Raw genomic sequence first — 26586 nt, forward strand, 5'->3', positions numbered from 1 at the left:
AAAATAATGCAGAGGAAAATAATGAGGGGAACCTTGCAAAGCTTTCTGGTTCCTTTCTGTTTCTGCCCAGAGGCGTTTCCTCCCTCTGAGATAACCTTAGTTTAAAGAGAATAGATGATACTTTGCCAGAGGAGAAGGAAAAGGAATCTAATTCACTTTTCTCTTCTCTTATGTGATTTTCTTACTGCAAATGTGTAGGAATAATTTACTCATGGCTTTAATAAAAACAGCATCTTGTGCTTTACCTTCCTATTATGGAAGCTGCTCAGAATAGGTTGTTCAAAATAGGTTAAGACAGATTACATGACTAAATGAAAAATGCTAAGATTTAATTTCACATTTCTTCCAGTATCGTGTGTTGTGTGTTTTCTCAAAGAGTCCAGCAGTTGGTATAAATTTGTTTATACGTTTCTTGTTTGTGTACTGAGAGGACAGTTTCTGTTGTTGTCAAGGTTCCTTCCCCACTCTGAACTCTAGGGTACAGATGTGGGGACCTGCATGAAAGACCCCCTAAGCTTATTCTTACCAGCTTAGGTTAAAAACTTCCTCAAGGTTCAAACTTTGCCTTGTTCTTGAACCCTATGCTGCCACCACCAAGCATTTTAAACAAAGAACAGGGAAAGAGCCCACTTGGAGATATCTTCCCCCAAAATATCCCCCCAAGCCCTACACCCCCTTTCCTGGGGAAGGGTTGATAAGAATCCTCACCAATTTGTACAGGTGAATACAGACCCAAAGTCTTGGATCTTAAGAACAATGAAAAATCAATCAGGTTCTTAAAAGAAGAATTGTAATTAAAGAAAAGGTAAAAGAATCACCTTTGTAAAATCAGGATGGTAAATACCTTACAGGGTAATCAGATTCAAAACATAGAGAATCCCTCTCGGCAAAACCTTAAGTTACAAAAAGACACAAAACCAGGAATATACATTCCATCCACCACAGCTTATTTTACCAACCATTAAACAAAAGGAAATCTAACGCATTTCTAGCTAGATTACTTACTAACTTAACAGGAGTTGTAAGGCTCCATTCCTGATCTGTTCCCGGCAAAAGCATCACCCAGACAGACAAACCCTTTGTTCCCCACCCTCCAGATTTGAAAGTATCTTGTCCTCTCATTGGTCATTTTGGTCAGGTACCAGCGAGGTTATCTTAGCTTCTTAACCCTTTACAGGTGAAAGGGTTTTGCCTCTGGCCAGGAGGGATTTTATAGCACTGTATACAGCAAGGTGGTTACCCTTCCCTTTATATTTATGAGAGTTGTCCATAATGACAATCTCCAGGACTTTCTGGTCACCCTCAGTGAAAAGGCACCATTCTCTTTAGGAGACACACTACCTCCCGCAGTTCCCACTGGGCAGTGTGGCACTGCCCTTCCCCCAGTGTGGTCTGTGCCTTCAAGGCATAATTGAGCCCTCACTTGGCTAATTGTTTTTATTCCCAGTTACTCTCCTAGAAGCCCCAGAAGGTTATAACTATGCAAATTAGTACTTTAGTCATATTCTTGAAGAATACATACGATTCATAGTACAATAGAAAGTGCTGTGAACAATGATGATTTCTCTTCTTCAGAAAACAGTAGGGGGTGATTTGTCTTGTATTGGTAAATCTATTTTAAATAGAGAGGCTAAAATCAAAATGCCTTTACATGAACCAGCCCGAACTACCTTGGTTCAGATAAAATGATGCAGGATTGCAACCATCCAGAAGTTTTAGTTTCCCAATACTGGTGTTTTGTTTGAGTCCCCATAGGCTTCCCCACTGACAAATGGATGTGAAGAAGAGCCTTCTGATTCCCCTCTCATTGTGGAAGGAGAGTGAAGTAATCAGGAACATGAAATTTTACCTGAAGACCCTTTTCCTGTTGCTCAGTGTAAGGAGGAGGACTCCTATGTGAGTTCCCAGGCCCCTTCTCCCAATGGCCCAGTGCAGGAGTCTGAATAGAAGCCTTCAGGACCTCTCTCAGAGCAGAAAAGGATCTTCCTCCCCCATCTCAATCCTGTTTGAGGAGATTGAAATGGCCTATGGGCCTGAAGACTATCTCACCCTGTCAAGCTAATTCTGGGTCCTTATCTCCACACAATTCCCCTCTAATGGGCACTGGCCACTTGCCTGAAATTGACTTTACCATACCCCTTCACCAGCTCTTTTCTTTTCCTTTCCGTAAATGTCTTCAGGGAGGGAAGCCAATGCTTTTTATCCCTTCCTCACATCTGATTTTCTTTTTTGTGGGAGTTGCCTAAAGTTGGATTACTGCCCTTCCTAGTTCAAGAAGATCTTTGGATAAAGGACTCGGCAGTGGAAGAGCCAGGATTAGAAGTCAGGAGTTCCAGGTTCCCAGTCCTATACTTATTGTACTAGATCATGCTGCCTGTTAAAGTCATTGCTTGAATATAAAAGGCATATTCACACAATAACAGAATGCAATCTGGAGTCTGGAACCAAAACAGTATTGGACACAAGGTGTGTTTACCATGCTGCAGCCTTTCTACCTTACTCTGTGAAACATAGACAAGTTATTGCCTGCAAATAAATGCTGAAAGCATTTAATCAACAACACCTCTAAGCTATTATTCACACAAAGTGGCAAGATGAAATCATGAATAATGAGAAGTTGCACAAACAACACTGAAATGATGCTTGTGAAAGGAGAGCTTTGGTGGACTGGGTACATCCTTCAAATGGGGAACACCGGGCTCCCAGCGAAAAATTTCCAAGGTGCAAAAGATCAAGAAGGAAAAGAAACAAAGTTTTGAAAACAAAAAGCATCACCTCTTCTGAGGCAGATATTAATATGCAGGAAGCTACTGCTGTAAACAAATTGGTTTGGCATCCTTTGGTATCTGATTCAGGATGTTTTGAGATGTATTGAGAGCATTTTGCAAGTAGGAGTTGCAGATAATCTGTGTTTACTGATGAGTGAGTAAAACTGACTAATCCACAGGGTTGAAATGTGGACAGTAAAAATGGTGGCACTTGTGATTCTGACTTCCATGCCCACATTCACAGAACTCCCCACTCACCATCCCTAGTACTCAATACTACAGACATTGCCCTGAAAAAATCCTCTGTGAAGTATTTCTGTATTGAGCCCCAATCTTGCAACTAGAACGATGAGGACAGACCCTGTGCAGAGCCTTGTTGAAGTTCTCAGGGCTCCTACTAAATCCATGGGTTCACCTGCATGGATCTAGCTGAAGAATCAGGGCCTAAATGACTGCTATTTAATTTCAGTAATATTTGCTTTCTGTAATTCACTGCATCTAATTTGTATGTACTAATGGGATCTCTTATGACAAAAATACAACTGCCCCTATGAAATGCATAAAAATTGGTAGACTATTATAATTAAACAGGTTTTCACTAAAATATGTCTGTCTTTTAAAAAAAATGTTTAAACCCTTTGGGCCAAATTCAGAGGTGACAAAGGGTGATGTAAATTACATGTTGGCAGCTGGGTGTAACTTATGCTGTGAAGAAACAAAAGGGGAGGGTGTAGCAGGATAAGTAAATTAATAGGAAGATGTAAAATAACACAAGCCTCACAAGTTTTCATAGAATCATAGAAAGATGGAAGACTTCATTAGATCACCAAGTCATCTGCCTACAGTACATTTTCCTAGTGTTTTGTTTGGTCTAGTTTTGACATTCTGGAAGGATAAGGCTCCACCACTGTCCGTGATTTCTCCGCAGTGTCAATGTGGAGATTTCTCCACAGTGTCAGTTTCCTAATATTGAGATTACATTTTCTTCTCTTAGGTTCATCTCATTCATCCAAGTTAAACCCTGGTGTATGACCATAAGTAATTCTCTCTCCTATGGATACTTGCAGATAAAACATCTATCTTACTTATTGCTGAACCAACCTGTATGTATTTAGCTTTTAAAATCATTCTTCATAAATCAGTCCTTGCCCCCTTTTGCCATTTTTGTTCCTCTTCTCGGAACACCCTTCAGTTTGTCGGTGTCTTTTGGGAAATGTGGTGTCCAGAAGTGAACAGACTGTTCCAGAGGTCATTGCACAAGAGCCAGATAGTGAGGGACTGCTACTTCTCCTGTTCAGTCCATTTTCACTTGCAGGTGGCTTTATTCATCAGAGCTTTCCAGCCTATTTTCTCCCACTGAATATCTGTATTTAAGGTTATTTTTTCCCAGGTATTTTACTCTGCATTTTTCCATGATGAATCTCATTTTGTTATTTTCAGCTCAGGTTTCTAATCTCTTCGTATCATTTATCTGTCTCAGCTGGTGTTTAGAACTCCTCCCAATAGAATAGCATCTGATTACTCTTTCTTCCAGATTCTTAATGAAGATGTTAAATAAGGCCTTTCCTACCACCTGTCCCTCAATAGCTCACTAGCACTCCCACCAAGTAGATACATTGCAGTTATAATCACTATTTGTTTATGGTTGTTTTAATGAGTATTCATTCCGCATAGAAGAGCTTTTGTCCAAGACAATTTGAAGTCTTTATTTAGACTTTTTGTCTTGCATCTTCATGCCCTCTCCTGCTACACCCTCCACTGTCCCATTGGTATGTAAGCTACACCTATTTATACCAATTTGCAACTGTTTACCAATATATAACTGACAACACCATTGACCATCTGTGAATTTGGCCCATTGTCTGTGCCCTAGATACTCTCTGCCCCCACATTACAGCCATATAACTTGTTTTAGACCATGTCTGGGGCTTGGTTGCTTATAACTAGATATTAATGCAGATTATTTTAATCCTTATGGGATTCACTGGCCCTCCAGACCTCACTATAAACATTGCCCAGAAAATATCACAAAAATACCACTGCTGTTATTGCCAGTGGTGTGAGTATTTAGGAAAATCAGAGACCCAGTTGCTGGCAGTATAATAAACAAAACATAGGTATACTGGCATCTTAGTACCAATCTTTTAAAAGTGGAACAAAAAGGAACCAGGGAATTATAGACAAGTCAGCCCAACTTTGATACTGAAAAGATACTTGAACCAATTTTTGATCAATCAATTTGTAAGTACCTAGAGGACAACAGGTTTATAAGGAATCACCAGCATGGATTTGTCAAGAACTAATCATGCCAAACTAACCTAATTTTCTTCTTTGACAAGGTTACTGGCCAGTGGATGGAGGGTGGGGGGCAGCAGTAGACATGAGATATCTTGATTTTAGTAAGGCTTTTGACAGAGTCCGAGATGACATTCTCATAAGCAAACTAGGGATATATGGTTTAGAAAAATTATTATAAGGTGGGTGCACAACTGCTTGAAGGACCATACTCAAAGAATAGTTATCAGTGGTTTGCTGTCAAACTGCCACGGCCTATCTACTGGGGGCCTGCAGAGGTCTGCCCTGGGACTAGCATTAGTCAATATTTTTATTAATGACTTGTATAATGGAATGGAGAGTGTGCTTATAAAATCTGTAGATGACACCAAGCCGGGTGGGATTGCTAGCACTTTGGAGAGCAGAATTAGAATTTAAAAGGACCTTGACAAATTGGAGAATTGGTCTAAATTCAACAAGATGAAACTCAGTAAAGACTGAGTGAAAAGTACTTCAGTTAGGAAGGAGAAATGAGGGGCACAGCTACAACATGGGGAACAACTGACGAGGCGGTGCGACTGCTGGAAAAGGATCCGGGATTTATAGTGGATCACAAATTGAATGTGAGACAACAGTGTGATGCAGTTACAAAAAAAGAAAAAAAAAAGCGCTAGCATTATTTTGGAGGGTATCAAAAGAAGAGTCCTATGGAAGACATGGAAAGTATTCTAACTGGCAGTGATGAGACCTTAACTGGAGTACCGTGTCCAGTACATTAAGAAAGATGTGGACAAATTGGAGAAAGTCCAGAGGAGAATAACAAAAATGACAAAAAGTTTAGAAAACCTGACCTATGAGGAAAGGTTAAAAAAACTGGCCATGTTTAGTCCTGAAAAAAGACCTGAAAACAGGCTTCAAATATGTTAAGGGCTCTTATAAAGAGGACGGTGATCAGTTGTTCTCCATGTCCCCTGAAGGTAGGACAAAAAATAATGGGCTTAATCTGCAGCAAGGGAGATTTAGGTTAGATATTAGGAAAAACTTTCTAAGGGTAGTTATGCTCTGGAATGGGCTTCCAAGGGAGGTTGTGGAATGCCCGTCATGGGAGATTTTGAAGAACAGACTAGACAAACACCTGTCAGGGATGGTTTCGGTTTACTTGGTCCTGACTCAGCACTGGGGGCTGGACTTGAGGAATTTCTCCAAGTCCCTTCCAGACCAACATTTCTATGATTCCGTACTAATGGCATACACTGGTACACATTATTGCTCCTCGAACGGTTCCCCACTATATTAGCTATAGGATTAACATTCAGCTCTTACGCACAGCACACAAAGTTGTGTAGTGCAAAGATGCAGCTGTCTGTCATGCTGTTTGAATCATCCTAGGGCAGTGAACTTTGGACACTGGGTGTGTGCAGCCACAAGCAGTAAGCACATCACTTATACAGCAAGTCACTGACATTTCAATATTTCTCTGTCAGCTCATTGATCACATGGGATTAGGAGCAGGAAGAGGGCGAGAGTGGGGTTATCTGGGCACAACAAAACTGATCTGGTTTTAAAGCAAGGGGTTGTACAATGGCACATGGTCTTGATTAGGGGCTGGGTGCACCAGTCCCTTTGGGCCTGATGGGTTGACTTTGGGGTGTTTAGGCACATTCACTATTTGCTTATTTATAGCATCCATGCAAATGAGCACTATGGAAGATTAAATGGAAATATATATACATACTTTATAATTACACTTGATCCATGCCATACTGGGGGAATGTCCTGCTGTCCACCATTATGTACTGGTTCATACAGTGTGCAGTACATTATTGCCTAAGGTCATCAATAATAATAATTTGTTGCCATGCTGTTTGTCTTAGATCAGCAGCTGAATCACCTCCAATTTAAAATTACAGAGTGACTGGAAATCTTTGAAGAAATATGGCCTCCAATGTTTGATTTTTTTTTTTTTTTTAGTTTACATGCTGGTCTTGTACACTGTTGTAGTGTTCTAAAAACATAAGATTCCAGAGTGGTAGGCATTGTTTCCTGTGGTGCAAGCTGTGCTTGAGGTGTTGTGACATTGCACAGATATCTACTTGCAGAGGTATACAAAAGCATGGAAGCCTGTTTTCTATTCATGACTCTGCCTCGGGTTCCCCATCTGTAAAAAGGGGGTTTGTTGACCTATCATGTCAAGTGCTTTGAGATCCTTGAATGAAAGATATAAAAGTGCCAAGTACTATTATTTATCATTACTTGTTTGATGAGGTGTGTTTCTGTGTGATACCTATTATGGGGACATCAGACTTGGTTCCTTGCTCCAGTATTGGTATTATTGGCTTGAGCAATATGTGTTGATGTGATATTTTCAGACTTGGATCATGTTGCTGTAATGATCTCTGATGGTACCGTGCAATTAAGACCCAGCCCTGCTTCTATACCAAAAGATAATTAGTAACTTGTTTAATAGCCTAATAAAGTATATTGCCCAACACTGATCCTAGGGCTGACACATCACGCACACTTTTAGGGACTGGATATACCATGATTAGAGCTGAGTGAATAACTGATTTTTCCTTTTGGTGAGTTCCTGGATCTAGCATGGTAGAATACAAAAGAAAGCTATGCAGAAAATGTAATAACAGCAATTCTTGGCATGTCTATAGTGCCTTCCACCTGAGGATCTCAAAGTACCTCACAAGCACGAATGCATTAAGCCTCATGACACTCCTGGGAAGTAGGAAAGTATTATGAGATATATTTTACAGATGGGAAATGAAATACAAAGAGGTTTAGTGACCTGTCTAAAGTCACCCAGAGGGACTGTGGTAGAGCTAAGAATAGAACCTAGATCTCCTGACCCTCGTCTATTACATGTAATTACTATTGTTTATCATGAATATAAAGCTGCAGATATGCACAACACTGTACAGTAGCCTGTAAAGACCACACAGATAACAGAACTCTGCCCCTAAATATTTTTGGGTGGGCCTGTGAAACAATATATTGCTCTCCACAAACTCCAAGCATGATCACACCACTATAGACAAGGCTGGACTGAGAATTTTGGGGAGGGTCAATGAAGTAATCCTTTGGGTTACTGAAAAATGAAATGTCTCCTTTTACATTAAAAAGGGGGCAAGGACAGCTTCCCCTTGCCCCTTCCAGGTCTCCTGCCGCAGGGTATAAGGAGCTTAGCTACTTGTGCTGGAACCTCTGTGCTGTTTCCAATATTTAATTTTTTTTCTTGGTCTAGTTCCCCAAATAAGCTCAGGTATGGGAGCTACTGGGACCATTGGAGGAGGTGTTGGGATGTGTGAGACTTTACAAGCACTGACATATTCATCATCACAACCTCCTTCATCCCCTATGAGGAAGAGAGATAAATATTATTCTTCCCATTTTACAGACGGGGAACTGAGGCAGAGAGGTTACATGACTTGACTAAGAACCACAGAAGGAATCAGAATCAGAGCAGGGTTTAGAATGCAAGAGCCTTACACAGAAATGCTAAACCATAGCAATGGGTTTACACTTTCCTGTCTATCTGTATGAGGGAAAGGGCAGCAAACAAAAACCAAAAAACCAAACAGACCCAAGATAGCTTTGTCACTTCCAAGTTCCAAATACTGAGGAAAGGAAGAGTAAAACCATTGACCTTGTGATTCCCAAAGGTCAGGGCTACCCATAGAATATACAGTTTAAAGGCACAAGCAAAACCAAATAAGACAAGACACAGCTTATCCAGATTTGGGTGTGTCCATTGTACTGTAGCTTGAATACTTGAGTGGGTGTATATTTCAAATGGAAAAGTTTTCCAAATAGCTTCATAAACAATATATAGTGATTTGTACTTATGACCAGTTTCCTCCATGCCACTTGCAGCAGTCTCCTCTGGCTAGTCATCCATTAGTAATAGACCTTCTTTCTTTAGGGTACACTTCATACAGTTTTAGGGGTGGGGCACAATGGACAGTGTAACCCTATGATTCACATTTAACCTTTGTGTCCTATTGTCTGAAACAAAATGCATTCACACTTGGGTATAATTTTGCCACAGGATTATTCTTATCCATATACAACTTCCCTTAGACTGTGTCAAGCATACAGCTGCTTTAACATGGCCTTTTTTAGGAAAAGACCTGGGATGGTCATGATGGTGAAAAGGGCCAAAGTCATATTTGTAAAGCACTGTGCATATAAACCCAATCAAAAAAAGAATTTTGATTCTTTTACCAGGTAGAGAGGACCTCATCGCTCCGGAAGGAGCTAAAGTGCTCGGGAATGATCGGGATATAGCAGAGTAGTGCTAGAAATCATCCCATACTGAAATCTTGGATCTGAACATCCCTCAGCTATAAAGGAGCTCAGTTCTGAAGCCAAATTTCATAGCTGGCCTATAATTCTATAACCGACTGAAGCAAAACCCCACACCAAATACCCCTGAATTTTGGGCAAATTCAAATCCAGATGTGAAGGTTGTGGCATCAGCCCATCTCTAATTAAAACAACCAGATTGAAACCAACACAATGCCATGCAAAAGAGCACCCTCGTCTTACTCTGCTGCTTTGAAACTTGGGCACATTTTCAGTCACATAGCAGAGTTTTACAGATTTCATCCAGCTACACTTTTGGACTCATATGGAAATCAGGTGACAATATAAAATTGCAAACAATGAAATTACGCAAACCGTAATAAAACTAGGTTTATAAAAGTGTACTTTTGCTGACTTAGACTCATCCCTAGGATGGCAGGTTCCCAAGGCAAATGTTACATAGTCAAACTGTTCAAGAATGTTAAAAATGTCAATGACTTTGGTGGGGTTTTTTGATTGCTGTTTTATTCACCAGCTTATGGAGTGGTAATTTTTTTCCCAAAAAATTCAAAACATGGGCAAAATATGTTGATCGGGTCTATTCTATAGTATTTTTAAAATTTTTTGCAAAAATCAAGAGCCGGCAGGGATAAAGATTCAAAGCTGAGACTTCTCCATTCTGACAGACCCTGCAGAAGCAAATCCATCAGTTTGGTGAGTTCCCGTTGCAGAAAGTTGTGAAGCCAGATGTATTAGTAAGAAAAAAGGATACTCAGTAAGCAAAAGGAGCAGGAATCGGTCACAATTACCATACCAAGCACTAACACATTTCCTTGCCAACCTGTGGAAAGCTTCTATCAATCTAGAATTGGATTCTTTGTCTTGCTAAATCAGTCATCCTGTACTCTTACAACAAAAAGCTGTCAAGAAGCATTAAGTGTTTAATGCCTGTTTTGCTTCAGTCTACGCTAAAAAAGTTAATTGTGAACCAGATACCTAACACACAATATTAACAACCAGGGGGAAAGAATGCAAACCAAAATAGGGAAAGACTAGGTTAAAGAATATTTAGATAAATTAAATGTATTCAAGTCACCAGGGCCTGATGAAGTTCAGCTTAGTGTACGTAAGGAATGAAGTGAGCTGTAGCTCACAAAAGCTCATGCTCAAATAAATTGGTTAGTCTCTAAGGTGCCACAAGTACTCCTTTTCTTTTTGCGAATCTCGGAGCTGTTAGCTATGACTTTTGAGAACTCATGGAGAATTGGTATGGTCCCGGAGGACTGGAGAAGGGCATAGTTCCTATCTTTGAAAAGTGGAAGAAAGAGGAACCAGGGAGCAACAGACCAGTCAGTCTAATTTCCAAATCTGGAAAGATACTGGAACAAATCATTAAACAATTTGTAAGCACCTAGCGGATAATAGGGTTACAAATAATAGCCAGCATGGATTTGTCAAGAACAAATCATGCCAAACAAACCTAATTTCCTCCTTTGACAGTATTACTGGCCTCGTAGAGGGTAGGGGAAAGCTGTAGACATGATATATCTTGGTTTTAGTAAGGGTTTTGATAGAGGCCCCCATGACATTCTCATATGCAAACTAAGGAGATGTGGTTTAGAGGAAATTACCATAAAGCGTGTGCAAAACTGGTTGAAAAACTGTATTCAAAGAGTAGTTATCAGGGATTTGCTGTCAAACTAGGAGAAAGAGTCGAGTGGGTTCCCCCAGGCATCTGTCCTGGATCAGATACTAGTAAATATTTTCATTAATGACTTGGACAATGGAATGAAGAGAAATCTTATACAATTTGCAGATGACACCAACCTGGGAGTGGTTGTAAACCCTTTGGAGGATAGGATTAGAATTCAAAAGGACCTTGACAAATTAGAGAATTGGTCTGAAATCAACAAGATGAAGATTAATAAAGCCACTTGCAAAGTACAACAAAAGGTTATGTATCAAATAAAATCATAATATGATATCTAGAGACTAAACTTAACAGGTTAGCCTCCTATCTAAAGAAGTTTATCTCACCCCAAATGACCTTTGCAGCATTTCAACCAGGGCAGCTTGTGATCCCATTTGTAAGTGTACTGCCTGATTACTTCCTAGGTGCAGGATAAAGTGGTGTCTTCCTGCCTTCTGCTCATTTCCCCCAGAGTTCATTGTTTGTACCCAGAATCAAATAACCCCCTGCAGCCTATTCTCTGGTGTACTGCCTCCCTGTTGATTTCACATCCCCCTGTTGACTTTGAATGTAAACTGAGCTTCCATTGTGTTGGCTTACAACACTTAATTTAAATGTCAACAGAGACAAGTGAATACGCATCTTTTGGCAGGAAACCTGTTTGTCAGCTATGCCCTGAAACAGACTTTAGGAACATATTTTCCCTATAGATACATAACTCCTTACCTTTTACAACAATATTAATGACCAGTGTGACCCTGGCTTTCATTTAAGATTTCTCGTGATATATGTTGGTGAACTAGAATGTACATACCAGGACCAGGATAGTTTTTGTAATCCCCTTGCCAGTTGGCATTGGGAGATTCTTAGTCACAATCCTGCCCTGATCTTAGGGGAATGGTGATAGTGGTGCTGATCATGCATCCTATGGTTGCAGAGGGGGCTAGTGAAGTGCACTGCCAAGTGTACATGCTGCTACTTTGATTAGGAGCAGCACACACTGCTGACAGCAGAAAATATGCTAGCTGGCTGACCAGACGAGCACCCGCTTAGAGAGCAAAGCACATTGGGAGCGGGGCATGGTGCATAGATGACCATGCTGCCCATGCATTTCCTCCCAATTCTGGCAAGCACTCGGGGAGAAATCCTCTCGTGTGGCTGGTGAAAGAAAAGAGGATCCTTACACCTTCCTTTCTCCTTCAGAGTGAGAGCCAAACATGAGATGATTCCTAGACCAGTTCAGGGCAGAGCTTTTCTGATACACAATGATTTGTAGACTATTAACCCTTTCTGAAGCCCCAGATAATGCAAAGCATACAAACTTGATTCTCTATCTCCTTGGTAGAGAGTACAATATAGCTATGCATTTTGAACAGGTTTAAGTTCATTCATTATTTTTCCAATAATTAAAAATGCTAATAGTTTTGCAAAAAGAGAAAATTGGTTGGGGCAAATGGCGCCATATTGGACAGGCATGATGGAACATCAGCTACCTTAGTGTACTGAATTATCTAGATCGCCATGTATACATAGAGTAAATTCAATAAATAAATTAGCCCTAGATATAGTATATTACTTCATTTCCATTTAATCTGTTCCTTTCTTACACAGTAACCCAGTCTGATTGCTATGTGAGCCTATGGCTACCGACTGCTTCAGTCAAAAAGGCCCGGACCAAAACTGTCAAGAACTCCAAAAACCCAGTGTGGAATGAAACCTTCCACTTCAGGATTCAGAGTCAGGTCAAGGTAAGACACCGTGAACTCCTTGTTGTCAGGGGCTGGTAGATCTCTAGTCCTGCCAACCAAACTCCTCAAATGACCCTTGCACCCTGACCATTTCTGAAATAGTAAAACGAGACTTTTCACAGCAATAAAAGTGCTGCTTTGTATCCCAGCTATGTGCCGCAGCCTCAAACTAGGAAACCCCTCAGCCCAACCTGGATGCTGAGTTGCAAGGCCTAGGCTGTTGAACTGTGCACACTAGAACTCACATAGCACATGAACACCAAACAAAGTAATGTGGAAAGGCTGGTTATACTGGAAAAGATGCGTGGCCACACTTGAGCAGCAACTAGTATTGCACAAGATGTCACATTTCTACTCAGCTACTTTGCTGCCTCTAGAGAGTTTTTTATACCTTTGTGTACAAGATGTGAGGACACGTATCTCCACCTAGCTACCATTGCTCGCTGATGGCAAATTGAATTACACTTCCGAACTGGTTAGCAAGCCTCATATTGTTTTGCAGAAAGGGAGAATATTTAGGGTAACTATTTTCCCCTCTGCACAGCCCCATCACACATTTTTGTGCAGTTTTGCTTCCCTCTTCATCTCACAGCAGGCAGGAGCACAAGGCATATATAATTATGCAGTAATTATACTAGTTCGTTTTATATTATAAGCTATTACATTTATTGGGTATAAAAATAATCACCAGCTGACCTGCAGTGTTGATTACTGGAAATAAATAAATATGGATTGATCCTGTAATCACCAGGAGCTTAACAGTAATTTCCCTGCCCCACTATAGTACTTGGGGTGGATATACCTGGCAATAACCATATAATGGTTACCATAATATGTATACTATGTAACATTACATCTTCCATTTCTTTCTCACAGAGGGGATAAGAATAGTTTTTTGGATAGCAGGGATTACTGTAGATAAATCTTTGAGCCAACTCAGTAGAGGTTGCATGTCTTAATTCATGTAAAGGTAGCTGAGTATTATTTGACCACACTTCTAGCCTTTGACACTAAAAGTGGGCAGGCAACAAAGCAATATTTTATTTAGACTTTAAATATACTTATTCACAGCTGGGTCACTGCCAAACATCCCCTTTCCTGTTTTCTCTGTCTCATTTTATCACTCACCTTTTAATTCTTCTCAGAGAGGTGACCAAGAAAAAGCAGAAAGCCTACCAGGAGTGGAAGATGGGAGGGATTAGCAAGGAAAGCTACTTTATTGAGGTCAGAACTTGTAGGGATAAAGTGAGAAAGGCCAAAAGCCATGTAGAGTTTGGACCTTGCAAAGGCAATTAAAACCAATAGTAAAAGGTTCTATAGTCATATAAATAAGAAGAAAACAAAGAAAGAAGAAGTGGGACCGCTAAACACTGAGGATGGAGTGGAGGTTAAGGATAAACTAGGCATGGCCTAATATCTAAACAAATACTTTGCCTCAGTCTTTAATGAGGCTAATGAGGAAGTTAGGGATAATGCTAGGTTGACAAATGGGAGTGAGGATATGGAGGTAGATATTACCACATCCGAGGTAGAAGCCAAACTCGAACAGTTTAATGGGACTAAATCGGGGGGCCCAGTTAATCTTCATCCAAGTATATTAAAGGAACTGGCACACGAAATTGCAAGCCCATTAGCAAGATTTTTTTAATGTAAACTCAGGGGTTGTACCGTATGATTGGAGAATTGCTAACATAGTTCCTATTTTTAAGAAAGGGAAAAAAGGTGTTCCAGATAACTACAGGCCTGTTAGTTTGACATCTGTAATATGCAAGGTCTTGGAAAAAAATTTGAAGGAGGAAGTAGTTAAGTACATTGAGGTCAATGGTAATTGGGACAAAATACAACATGGTTTTACAAAAGGTATTTCGTGCCAGACCAACCCGATCTCCTTCTTTGAGAAGGTAACAGATTTTTTAGACAAAGGAAATGCAGTGGATCTAATTTACCTTGATTTCAGTAAGGCATTTGATATGGTTTCACATGGGGAATTATTAATTAAATTGGAAAAGATGGGAATCAACATGAAAACTGAAAGGTGGCTAAGGAACTGGTTAAAGGGGAGACTACGACGGGTCACACTGAAAGGTGAACTGTCAGGCTGGAAGGAGGTTACTAGTGGAGTTCCTCAGGGATTGGTTTTGGGACCATTCTTATTTAATCTTTTTTTTTTACTGACCTTGGCACAAAAAGTGGGAATGTGCTAATAAAGTTTGCCAATGACACAAAGCTGGGAGGTATTGCCAATACAGAGAAGGATGGGGATATCATACAGGAACATCTGGATGACCTTGTAAACTGGAGTAATAGTAATAGAATGAAATTTAATAGTGATAAGTGCAAGGTCATGCATTTAGGGATTAATAACAAAACGTTTTATTATAAGTTGGGGACGCATCACTTGGAAGTAACAGAGGAGGAGAAGAACCTCGGAGTATTGGTCGATCACAGGATGACTATGAGCCGCCAATGTGATACGGCTGTGAAAAAAGCTAATGTGGTCTTGGGATGCATCAGGCGAGGTATTTCCAGTAGAGATAAGGAGGTGTTAGTACCATTATACAAGGCACTCATCTGGAATACTGTGTGCAGTTCTGGTCTCCCGTGTTTAAGAAGGATGAATTCAAACTGAAACAGGTACAGAGAAGGGCTATTAGGATGATCCAAGGAATGGAAAACCTGTCTTATGAAAGGAGACTCAAAGAGCTTGGCTTGTTTAGCCTAACTAAAAGAAGGTAGAGGGGAGATATGATTGCTCTCTATAAATATATCAGAGGGATAAATACCAGGGAGGGAGAGGAATTATTTAAGCTCAGTACCAATGTGGACACAAGAACAAATGGATATAAACTGGCCACCAGCAAGTTTAGACTTGAAATTAGACAAAGGTTTTTAACCATCAGAGGAGTGAAGTTCTGGAACAGCCTTCCAAGGGGAGTAGTGGGGGCAAAAGACCTATCTGGCTTCAAGACTAAGCTTGATGAGTTTATGGAGGAAATGGAATGATGGGATAGCCTAATTTTGGCAATTAATTGATCGTTGACTATTAGCGGTATATATGCCCAATAGCCTGTGATGGGATGTTAGCTGGGGTGGGATCTGAGTTACAACAGAGAATTCTTTCCTGGGTATCTGGCTGGTGAGTCTTGCCCACATGCTCAGAGTTTAGCTGATTGCCATATTTGGCGTCGGGAAGGAATTTTCCTCCAGGGCATATTGGCAGAGGCCTTGGGGGGTTTTTGCCTTCCTCTGCAGCATGGGGCACGGGTCACTTGCTGGAGGATTCTCTGCACCTTGAAGACTTTAAACCACGGTTTGAGGACTTCAGTAGCTCAGACATAGGTTAGGGGTTTGTTACAGGAGTGGGTGGGTGAAATTCTGTGGTCTGTGTTGTGCAGGAGGTCAGACTAGATGATCAAAATGGTCCCTTCTGACCTTAAGGTCTATGATTCTATGAATTCTGCAGTTCATTTCCCCACTTGTGAGGGCTGGAACTTCTGTTTCCTACACTTTTAAGATTTATCTTACTTTTGTTTCTAGAATATCCTGGAGCTGAAAGTCTGTGATGAAGATGAACACACTCCAGATGACCATCTCCTCACTGTTTTTTTTGATGTATCTAAAATCCAACTTGGAGAAACAGTTCGGCTGAACTTTCTGGTGAATCCACAGGTGAGGACTGAAATCAAAGGCAGAACTTGATAAGAAGGATACACTTATCTCAGTTTTCCCCGTAAATGTTCAAACTTATTTTTTCCTTGCTGTGTACTTACAGTATTAGCCATCTCCCCATATCAACTTCTCAGCTTGCCTCATTGTAAGACACCACAACATTGTTTCTGTATTTAAAATAAAAGTGTGGACAAGCACCTTCACACAGTTGTTTAAAGGATGTTGGTGAGAATCTGACACTGTTGACCAAGTCTGTCTTATTGCTGATCTTCATAGCAAGGCTGAACCAGCCAAAGACTGTAGTTTCACCCCTAATGGCATTAGAGGCTCTTTTGCAGTTGGAGCTAGTGGTTCTGATCTGTGGATCTATTATGCACTGACACAGAAACAACTGATGCAGCAGTTATGTACTGTGAGCCCAATGTTCAAACATGAATGTCTAAATAGGACTTAAATCCACATCTTTGTGGTAAATACAAACTGATTCTATGCTGGGGTGCTCTGAGAAATATTAATGCCAATTTTATAATTTAAGTCTCCAAATTCAGATTTGGGTACATATATCAGAAAATTGGGCCCCGTATTTCATGTTTTCTTAAGTGACAAATTATTGTCAGTAGAATGTAAGGTCAGTTGAAAGGAAAGTTTAATGTCTGATGACTTATGTGGTGTATTGTGACCAAGCAGGTTAGGTACTGTTGCTGCTAAGGTAAGGAAAGTTTTCAAAGACAGGTGAAGCTGTCTATTGCTCATTCAGAAATATTTCTCTCTCTTCATCATTCCCCAAAGAGGGAAAAGAGAGTGACAGGTGTGACTTATTTCAAAAGCCTCTCCTGGTAATGGGAAAATCAGCTACTGGAAAGCAGAATAATATAATGGATATAATATAAATTAGATTGAAACTGAAGAAAATGAAGCACATTGCATTTGCACCAAGACGAGGGAAAAGTTACTTTGCGGAAGTTCTATGCATATCAAGGGGTCAGATTTATACAGTATCTTTATGGAGAAGAGTAATCATGTAATGACTTAATTCATTTCCATTTTTAGGGAAAGGAAGAGCTAGAGGTTGAATTCACAATGGAGAGCAGGTGAGAAAAATCCAAGTGTTGTCAAATAACATAATTGATAGAGGCATCAGATCAATTAACAACAAGGAACATGATTTGTACACTTGCTTTCACCTAAAGCCACGTGGCCAGACCCATGTGGATGTAGTTGATAGTGTATGTTCAGCCTTACTGGACAAGTACATTAGCTGGATGTTTCTGAATGGCATTGAGTAGTGAAATAGTTGGCAATGTTGTTTTAATGAGGTCACACTTAGGCATCCAGGTGAATTTTAAAGCTAAAATGAAAATTGAGGGAAGTGCAGGAATGTCTGCTGATTTCCCCCACCAGTTGGTCTGTATTTGGCATTTAAAACAGATTTAAGTACTAAAAAGGCTTCTAACCCATTTCTGTGAAATAATAAGATGGGCATGTATATCTCAGTTTTAAATTTAGTTTTGCTATTGATGTTCAGAGTGAATGGGGAAAAATTGTCTCCTTATGCTTATTATGACATGTTGGACTAATTCATTAGCCTTTCAGCTCTGGTCCTCCAGAGTCAAGTGTGGATATTTTTGGCCAATGGAGTATATTCAGTGGTTTCTACCTGTCAGCAAATTCAGCTTGATGTACATTTGAAAACTACCCTCTTTTCGCACAATCAGCAGTCTCTGCTCAGCACAGCTCTAGTACTGGAATAGCAGGAGCTTTAAAAAGCCAGATCTCTTTAGAGTTTCACAGGAATATGAGGAAAACTGGAACACACATTGAGAATTACTCCTGTTGCTAGCCTGTGCTGTCAGACCCAACACTTCCAAGAGTGACATAAAAATTAAAATAAGCAAAATACAAATAAAGAACAAAAATGGCAATTCATGTCCTTAAATTATTATTTAAATACTAGTTATGAACTGAATATATTTATTTCTTTCTTTTTAGTCCAGATCTTCCTGAAAACATTGCTACCAATGGTGTATTAGTGGTAATTTTTATTTTCTATTATCTTTCCTCTACTGTATAGTAATGCACATCATACTGCTTTGAACAGAGAACGAGTTGCCCCACAGTTATCCTTCCAACACAAAATCTCTTCTGAGAAATAGGCTGGCATTGGATCCCAGTGACCATGACAAAAAGAAAAGGAGGACTTGTGGCACTTTAGAGACTAACCAATTTATTTGAGCATAAGCTTTCGTGAGCTACAGCTCACTTCATCGGATGCATCGGATGAAGTGAGCTGTAGCTCACGAAAGCTTATGCTCAAATAAATTGATTAGTCTCTAAGGTGCCACAAGTCCTCCTTTTCTTTTTGCAAATACAGACTAACACGGCTGTTACTCTAAAATCAGTGAACATGACAGTCCGCTCTCCCGCACATCTCCCATGTTAGGAGAAACTGGAAGAGCTGTGAACTGCCCCAAGCCGCGCTCCTCCACAGTCCCACAGAGTGTCACCGAATGGCAAAGACTAGAAGTGGTACAGCTGTGAGCATCCTCACAGCCAGTGTTCCTGCTCCATTATCTAGAGTGACTCCTGTTGGGAGAAGCTAAAATTGGACTAGCTGTGAGATTTCCCATACACCATTACCGATAGTGTGGCTGGTATGAGGTAGCAATATATCTATATAACTGTAAAGCTTCTTCTGTGGCTGGTCCTTTCAATTACAGCTGTTATTTCAGTAGCTTTCTCTCTTTTTTTTTCCTGGGGAATCTATTGCCTCCTTGGTGCAGGCCTGAGGATACTTCTGTTTTCTCCATCCATATACACCCATCCTAGAAGTCATATAGTAAGTCTCAACCCACCATCCCTTCAGCTGAGGACTAGACACGAGTCTCTCCAGAGACTTTCATTGGAAGCTGTTGCAAAGCATCATGGAGTAATTAGTCCTCCCAGGGGCTGATCTTGCAGTCTGCACAACACCCCCACCTCCTTCCCATCTGGATAGCAAGAGACTAGCAGGGGAATCAGATTTAGTTTTGTTTGTGTCATTTTATCTATCTTTTATTCGTTGTCTCTGGTACAGTCTCGTGAAGTTTCCTGTTTGGAAGTTCAGGTGGATGAGGGGAGGATAAAGAAGGAATCCACAGGTTAGTACCTCCTTAACTGGTAGAGTTGGATGAAACTGGTTAAAATTTTATAGCAAAATTTCAACAGAACAGTATCTACCATTTCTGGGGTGATTTGTTGATATGCATTACAGTAAGGGCATTTGGTGTTTTAAAGGAAAGGAGAAATTCCCATCGAGTCCTATGGGCTTTGGATCAGGTTCTAAATGATCAGACAACCTATAGGGAGTATTACAGCATTCACAATTGAACACCAACTGTAGTTAATTAAACAGAATAGTTTCCATCACAGCATCCTGTTGCCGGATGCTCATGGTTTTCTGAAACATTCATATATGGAGAGGAAATTTTCCATGCCTGATCTATTCCAAGAGTTGGAGCGAAATGCCTCCAGGTGTTTGAGTTCAGAGAAGATGGGAGTAAGTGGGGTGAGAAACAAAGCTCTTTTCTCAATTTAAAAATTTCTAATTGCCCTTTTCAGACAAAAATACCAGCAGTTTGAGACCTGAAATATACTCTATATTACCTGAGATACTCATTGCACATCTTCGGCTGTGCATAGCCATTTTGTTTCCTCTATATCCATAGCCTTATGGATTTGTAATGCAACTTTTAAAATATCATGTGTTGGTCCCTGATCCAACAAAACATGTAAGCATGTGGATCTTCACACTGAAGTCAGGGACACTTGCTCTCATGCTAGATCAGAGCCAAGTTCCTTGACTGAGAAAATTCTTTTAGGGATTCCATGGTTGGCCTATATAGTCTTAAATATGTGGATTGATGTGGTACTTTTCCTGTTGTTCATAGAGAATGGAGAGGTTTGGCCCAAACCAAACCTATCTACTGTAAATACCAATTTTTAAGTTTATACAGACAAACTTTTGAATTCTCTGAGTGCCAAAAGTGTCTAAAACATTGCATAAGAGCTAAAAATGTTTTAACACTCCCTAGCTAACTGAAGAATAATCAAGTAGATGAAGGGTTGGATTCTCTTTGATTTCACTGTGAACTGAGGTATGCCAGCACTGAGCTGGTTTGAAAATCCCACCCTTCCAGAAACAGGAATTTCCAGATAAAGTTATAATCAACTGAAACCAGGGGTTTTGAATGTCTGGTATCTCACCAGCAGTGAAAGAACTGCTACTGCAATGCTCTAACACTCCAAGCAAGAATTATAGTGCAGATCGTTAGAATATAACGAGATTGTTTCATAAAGGAACTAAAACTGAAGTCAAGATGCACAGATAAATCAGTATAATTGTTTATGTCACCTAAACCACTGGCTGTCAAAATGAGTGTAGTGTATAGTAGAAGAGCTTTTCTGTATTGGAGTGTAATATGACTCTCTTATAGGGCAATCCTCCCAGTTACATGAATCCCTTTTATATGGAACTCCCTTGTACTCTACAGTGTAAATGCCTTATGGCCTGATTGTGAGAGATGCCAAGTCCCCTCATTGATTTCACTGGGAGTTGATGGTGCTCATAGGACTGGGCCCCTAGACAATGTTTATTATGGCTATAAAACATTATGGATACATGGTTTATATGGTGTCTTGGAACATTGTTGGCTTATTAAGCAGCATCCACATTATGAACTTAATGTAGAGAACTCTGAAATGTTGTTTTAAATTAGTTAAAGATGTGATAATCATGGGTTCAATGTTTGTTTTGTCACCTGTTTAGAAAGAAAATTCGCATTTACAATGGAAGGATCCTATGAAGGAACCCAGAACCTTTCACTGAGCTCCTACCTTTGTCCTGCTTCTCCTGCCAGATTTCACTATATCAAGTATAATCACTCAGAGCTGGGCATTGCACTACCAAAGATGAGACAGCTCTCTGTGGTACGTTATCATTACAGACCTTTATGAACACAGCTCATTGGTTTATCTTTTCTGGGGACTTGGAAGTATGGGGGCAAAATGTTTAACCATTTCCTCCTTGTTGTATTACAATTAACCTCCCCTACCATTTTCTTTTTAGTCTTCCTCAAGTCAAGATGAAAGTGAGTCCCTGACTCTAGCTCTGAATTCACTTCCCATTCAAGATAAAGTAACAATAGGAGAGGTGAGTGTTGACCCACCAATCTTTATAGAATAAATACCAAACCAGGATGCTTTCAACTTACAGGGAAATAACTTTGCATTGTCATTAAACTCCAGTCAGTTTACATGTTGTTGCTTACACACAGACACATTCACTTGTTAAAAGAACATGAAGGTTGCAAAGTCAAGCACTGGAAAGTTAAGAGATACCAGAATTAAGATTGCCTGTATAACTTCAGTTCAGTTCCGTTGAGCAGATGCATTATAATACCATTTTTAATTATATGACTACATGCTATTTTTTCCCACAGGACCTTTGCCTCATTCAGCTCACAGGATGGATGGTGCTCATTTAATAAGCAGTTGTTCAATATTTTGATCTCTCCTCTTTAAATTTGTGGCCTCATCTACTCCCCACTATTCAAACCCTGCTCCAAAGACACAATTATTAATTTCCTCATGGGATTTTGTATGGTGCTCATCACTAAGACTGCAAGTTTGTCAAGGAGGTCATGGACTTTCTGTGACCTCCGTGCCTTCTGCAGCAGCTGGTGCGGATGGCTCCGGAGCTGTCTGAGCAGCTCAGGCAGCCTCTGGGCCAGTTGCACCGGCCGTTGCTGGGGCAACCTTGGGCCACGCCACGCCACGCCCCGCCCACCCTAGCAGCAGCAGGAGAAGTTTTGGTGGGGGGGCTCAGGGCTGGGGGTTGGGGGCGTGGAAGGGGGTGAGGGCTCTGTGCGGTGCTTACTTTGAGAGGGCTCCCCGCAAGTGGCAACATCCCCTTTGCATGTCCTAGCTCAGCATGCTGCCTCTGCATACAGGCACCGTCCCCGCAGCTCCCATTGGCTGCAGTTCTAGGAGCATAGAGAGGCATATATTGCCACTTCCAAGAAGCCGGGTAGGGAGCCTGCAAGCCCCGCCAACCACACCCCCGCCCCAGCACCAGTGGGGGTCCCGGGCTGCTCCCACCTGAGCAACCGTGGTGCCCCTGGACCTCCCCCCAGCACTCGCGATGCTCCCTAGACTGCCCCCCGAGCACCTGTGGCCCCCCTCACCCTCTGGGACGCCCACCCATAGCACTCCCAAGATTTAGTCAGGGGTATAGTACAAGTCATGGGCCATGAATTTTTGTTTACTGCCCATGATCTGTCCATGACTTTTACTAAAAATATCCGCGTCTAAAACGTAGCCTTACTCATCATAATAGTATCTGAGTGTTTCAGAAACACTGATTAATTTATCCTCCCAACCATATGCGCTGACTTCTGATCATGCCGGTGGGTGCTTGACCCCGCTCTGTCCCCAGCCCCAGCCCAACTCCACCTCTGCCCCACCCCTCCCACCCCTGCCCTGCCCCCATTCCAACTCCTTCCCCAAATCCCTGCCCCAGCCCCGCCTCCTCCCCGAAGTGTGCCACATTCCTGTTCCTCCCCATCCCTCCCAGAGCTTGCTAGTTTGCCGGCGGCAAGTGCTGGGAGGTAGGCGGAGGACCGGGAACATGGTGCGCTCAGGGGAGGAGGTGGAGCGGAGGTGAGGTGAGGTGGGGCGGGCGGGGGGAGCGAGAACATGGTGCGCTCAGGGGAGGAGGTGGAGCGGAGGTGAGGTGAGGTGGGGCGGGCGGGGGGAGCGAGCTTGGCTGCCGGTGGGTGCAGAGCACCCATTAATTTTTCCCCATGGGTGCTCCAGCCCCAGAGCACCCATGGAGTCGGCGCCTATGTTCCCAACAGCCCTGCAAGAGGAACAGCTATTATTATCCCCATTTTACAGATGGAGAACTGAGATAGAGTGGAGTTGAAGTCCAAAGTGTCCCCACTTCTGCAAATCAGATCACAAGGTCTTAAGGTGGACCTCAATTCATGACCACCTGTGAAAAATCTGGTTTAAATTAATTGCTCAGCAACACATAGGAATTCTGTAGAACAGGCAGGGATTAGAATCCAGTTCTTCAGGACAGCATTCAACTGCCTTAACCATGAGACTATCCTTTCTCATCTTCTAATCTTCTGTACACCATTCACTACACTTCCAGCTTCTGCAACAAATGAGACAGGGGTCCCACAGAGGGGTTGTCTTTAGTTTACTACCCAGATGCATCCCCAGAGCAGATCCATTCTGAGCACTGAATGAACCAGGGGTCCTGTGGGGAAAAATAGTTTAATCAAAAATTAAAGACTGTATCATAATGTGGATGCACAAAAGGCCAAATTAAGGTTGCACAGGTAACCTTAATTGTGGCATTTCCTAACTTGTGAATGGTTGACAGTGAAAACTTAATATTCTTTTACTGATTTTTTTGTAATTGTAATTTCCAATGTTTTAAAAATGGCAAACTGAAAAATAATGGTTGTCATCCTCTATATGGAACAGCACTAGAAGGGGATGTGACACATGCCCTTTGCTAGTGGGTTTCACAGATATTTACTGAGAGCAGAGGAATTTAGAGATTCAGGAATGCTGGGTTCCATTCCAAGCTCTGCAGGTTAGCATGTCTAGTGGTCACAGATCCTTCTGTCCATTCCCCAAGATTGATCCCTTCTCCTCCATCTCTTTCCACCTGTCCATGGCCTAGTCCCCTCTTTTCCACACCCTGTCTTCACATTTCAATCCCAATCTCCTTGCCTAGCCAGTCCCAATCTTCACCCCAACTCTCAGTCCCATTCTCCACCCACTCAGAGCCTCAAAACCAATCTTCCTGCAATCAGTCAGTTTGAGTGTCCCACTGCCTCCCAGTCTCCCCTGGCCCACCTTCCAGTCCCAGTATCCTTGCCCAGTCAGTTCTAGTCTCACCCCCCACCCCCATAAATCCCACTTTTGTCTTTCTTCTTGGTCTGGCTTTTGTTTCACAGAATTAGAATTTAGTCAAATTTGGGTGCATTTTCATGGGAATAACAAATGGCACATCCTTGACAGAAAAGCCAAATTTCAAGTCCCTGCTCCAAAGCATGGGGGCACTGCAACTTCCAATGAAAATATTATAAGAATTTTTCTAACATGAACAAAAAAAATAATTTTTCCTTAAACTCATTCCTGGAAATGGCTGAACCGCACTGTCTGAAGCTTTCCAAAAATATTCATCCTGAGGCAGAAACCCAGCATGGAAAATTTTTAGCTCAAACATTAAAACCTGGCAAAGTTACAAACAACTGAAAACACAGGGTCTATAATGGGAAGTTTGGGCAACCTTAATAGAAGGTGGTGCTACCAGACTTTCCTGTAACAGGAGAATTTCTTTGTGCTCTGTGCATCAGCTTAACTCTACCTGCTTCGGGGAGGGATTTACTTCCTTCTTCCACTCCCTCCTTTTTCATCAGTGAAGACAAGAGAAATGGAGTTCAAATTAAAACCACAAACCAGAGTGAAATCCACACACACACACACACACACACACACACACACACACACACACACACACACACACACACACACACACACACACACACACACACACACACACACACACACACACACACAATAAATGAATGTAAAAAATCAGTTTGCACCTAGAGGGTTGGAATCTCAGATGGCCTAAATTAGCATAGTCTCATTGACCTCAATGGAACTACGCTGATTTATAATAGCTGAAGCTCTGGCCCATTATTAACCCATGTCCATGGCTAATTAGTCTGGTATTTAGAGCATACATTGATATGCGTAGTTTAATTAAAGGTGGCAATTACTGGCTGAGGCCTTATGTCTTTTAAACTGGTACAGGTGCCTGAAAACATTGGAAAGATTGAGTTAAAATAGTAGACTGAGGATTAACTAGTGGTGTTGAGTAGAACTGTGTGAAATTTTTCAGATGAAACTTTTTTTATGAAAAATACAGATTTGAGTCGATGAAGACTTTTCACAAATTTGTGTTGAATATGCTGTGTTGTTTCAGTTGAAATCCTCCCCCGCAATAAATTAAAAAAAAAATGAAAAATACATTTTTGAAATGAAAGGCTTTTGATTTTTTCAATTCAAAATAACTTTTTGTTTCCAAATTTGCCCCAATTTTAGTTGTGAAAAAAGATTTAAAAACTTGGAAGTGAAACGTATTATTTTGGATTGACTGTAACATTTAATTCAATCCAAAACAATTTTTAAAAACTTTTCAGTTAGCCAAAAAACTGGAAAAAAATTCATTTCGGGTCTATTTGAAACAATTCCCCTCCCCCCCTCCATTTTTTGTTTTGCATTGTCCAGTAAACTGAAAAATCAGTTATTCGCACAGCTCTAGTTTTGAGTCTGTCTATAACTGTATTTCTCGAATTATTGATGGTCAGGCTCTGTGGCTTCAGTGCTAATTGTGGTGCAGGTAAAACTCATCCCAAGGCTGAGAGGACACACAAGCCTAAAAATATGATGACTCTTATAATTTTTGCTTTCTTGGTTTTCAGACCAGAACGTTTGATTTGCATGTGAAGACAAAAGAATGGTAAGAGAGTCCCAATCTTGCTTTTGGATCTGTGTGGATAGATCCCCACAGGGCCCAACTGAAATCAGTAGAGCTCCATACAGGCATGGGGATCTGTCAATTGCAAGAGAAGGGCACTTATTCTTTGGAAGTGGATAATGTCAGCAGAGCTTTTCCCTTTCCTTGCTGGGGAATAATGTCTTGCTGCAATCATTTAACAAAACAGAATAACCTGTAGTTGATTTCAACAGCAGATGAGAATATGTCATGAAACGCAGCACATTGCGAATAGGCTAATCATTTTAATGCAACTCTTTCATTAGATGCCATAGAAGCACCAGTCAAACTAGCAATTAGAAATCTGTACACACACTGGCTGGTCTGGCGTCATCTCCCTTCCCACAGCCTTGTTCTTATATGGTACACAGATTAGGGCTCTACCCAGCAAGGTGCTGAGCTTTTTGGCCCCGATCCAGCAAAGCACATAAACCCATGCTTAACTTTAAACATGCTTCTAGTCCCATTGATCACTTATTGAATTAAATTTAAGCACATATT

At 41.1% G+C, this 26586-nt stretch overlaps 1 protein-coding gene across 1 annotated transcript in view; it reads left to right on the forward strand.

Annotated features, from left to right (window-relative positions):
- Positions 1-26586, forward strand: part of LOC140913610 (cytosolic phospholipase A2 epsilon-like) — a 45544-nt gene that overhangs the window by 3274 nt on the left and 15684 nt on the right. The window contains 8 exon segments of the mRNA XM_073350337.1: positions 12658-12794; positions 16332-16463; positions 17514-17554; positions 18453-18495; positions 19537-19600; positions 21268-21421; positions 21555-21651; positions 26012-26049. Of these exon segments, the coding sequence (XP_073206438.1) occupies positions 12658-12794; positions 16332-16463; positions 17514-17554; positions 18453-18495; positions 19537-19600; positions 21268-21421; positions 21555-21651; positions 26012-26049 (706 nt within the window).

This window comes from Lepidochelys kempii, chromosome 6 (assembly GCF_965140285.1).
Source record: "Lepidochelys kempii isolate rLepKem1 chromosome 6, rLepKem1.hap1, whole genome shotgun sequence".
NCBI lineage: Eukaryota > Metazoa > Chordata > Testudines > Cheloniidae > Lepidochelys > Lepidochelys kempii.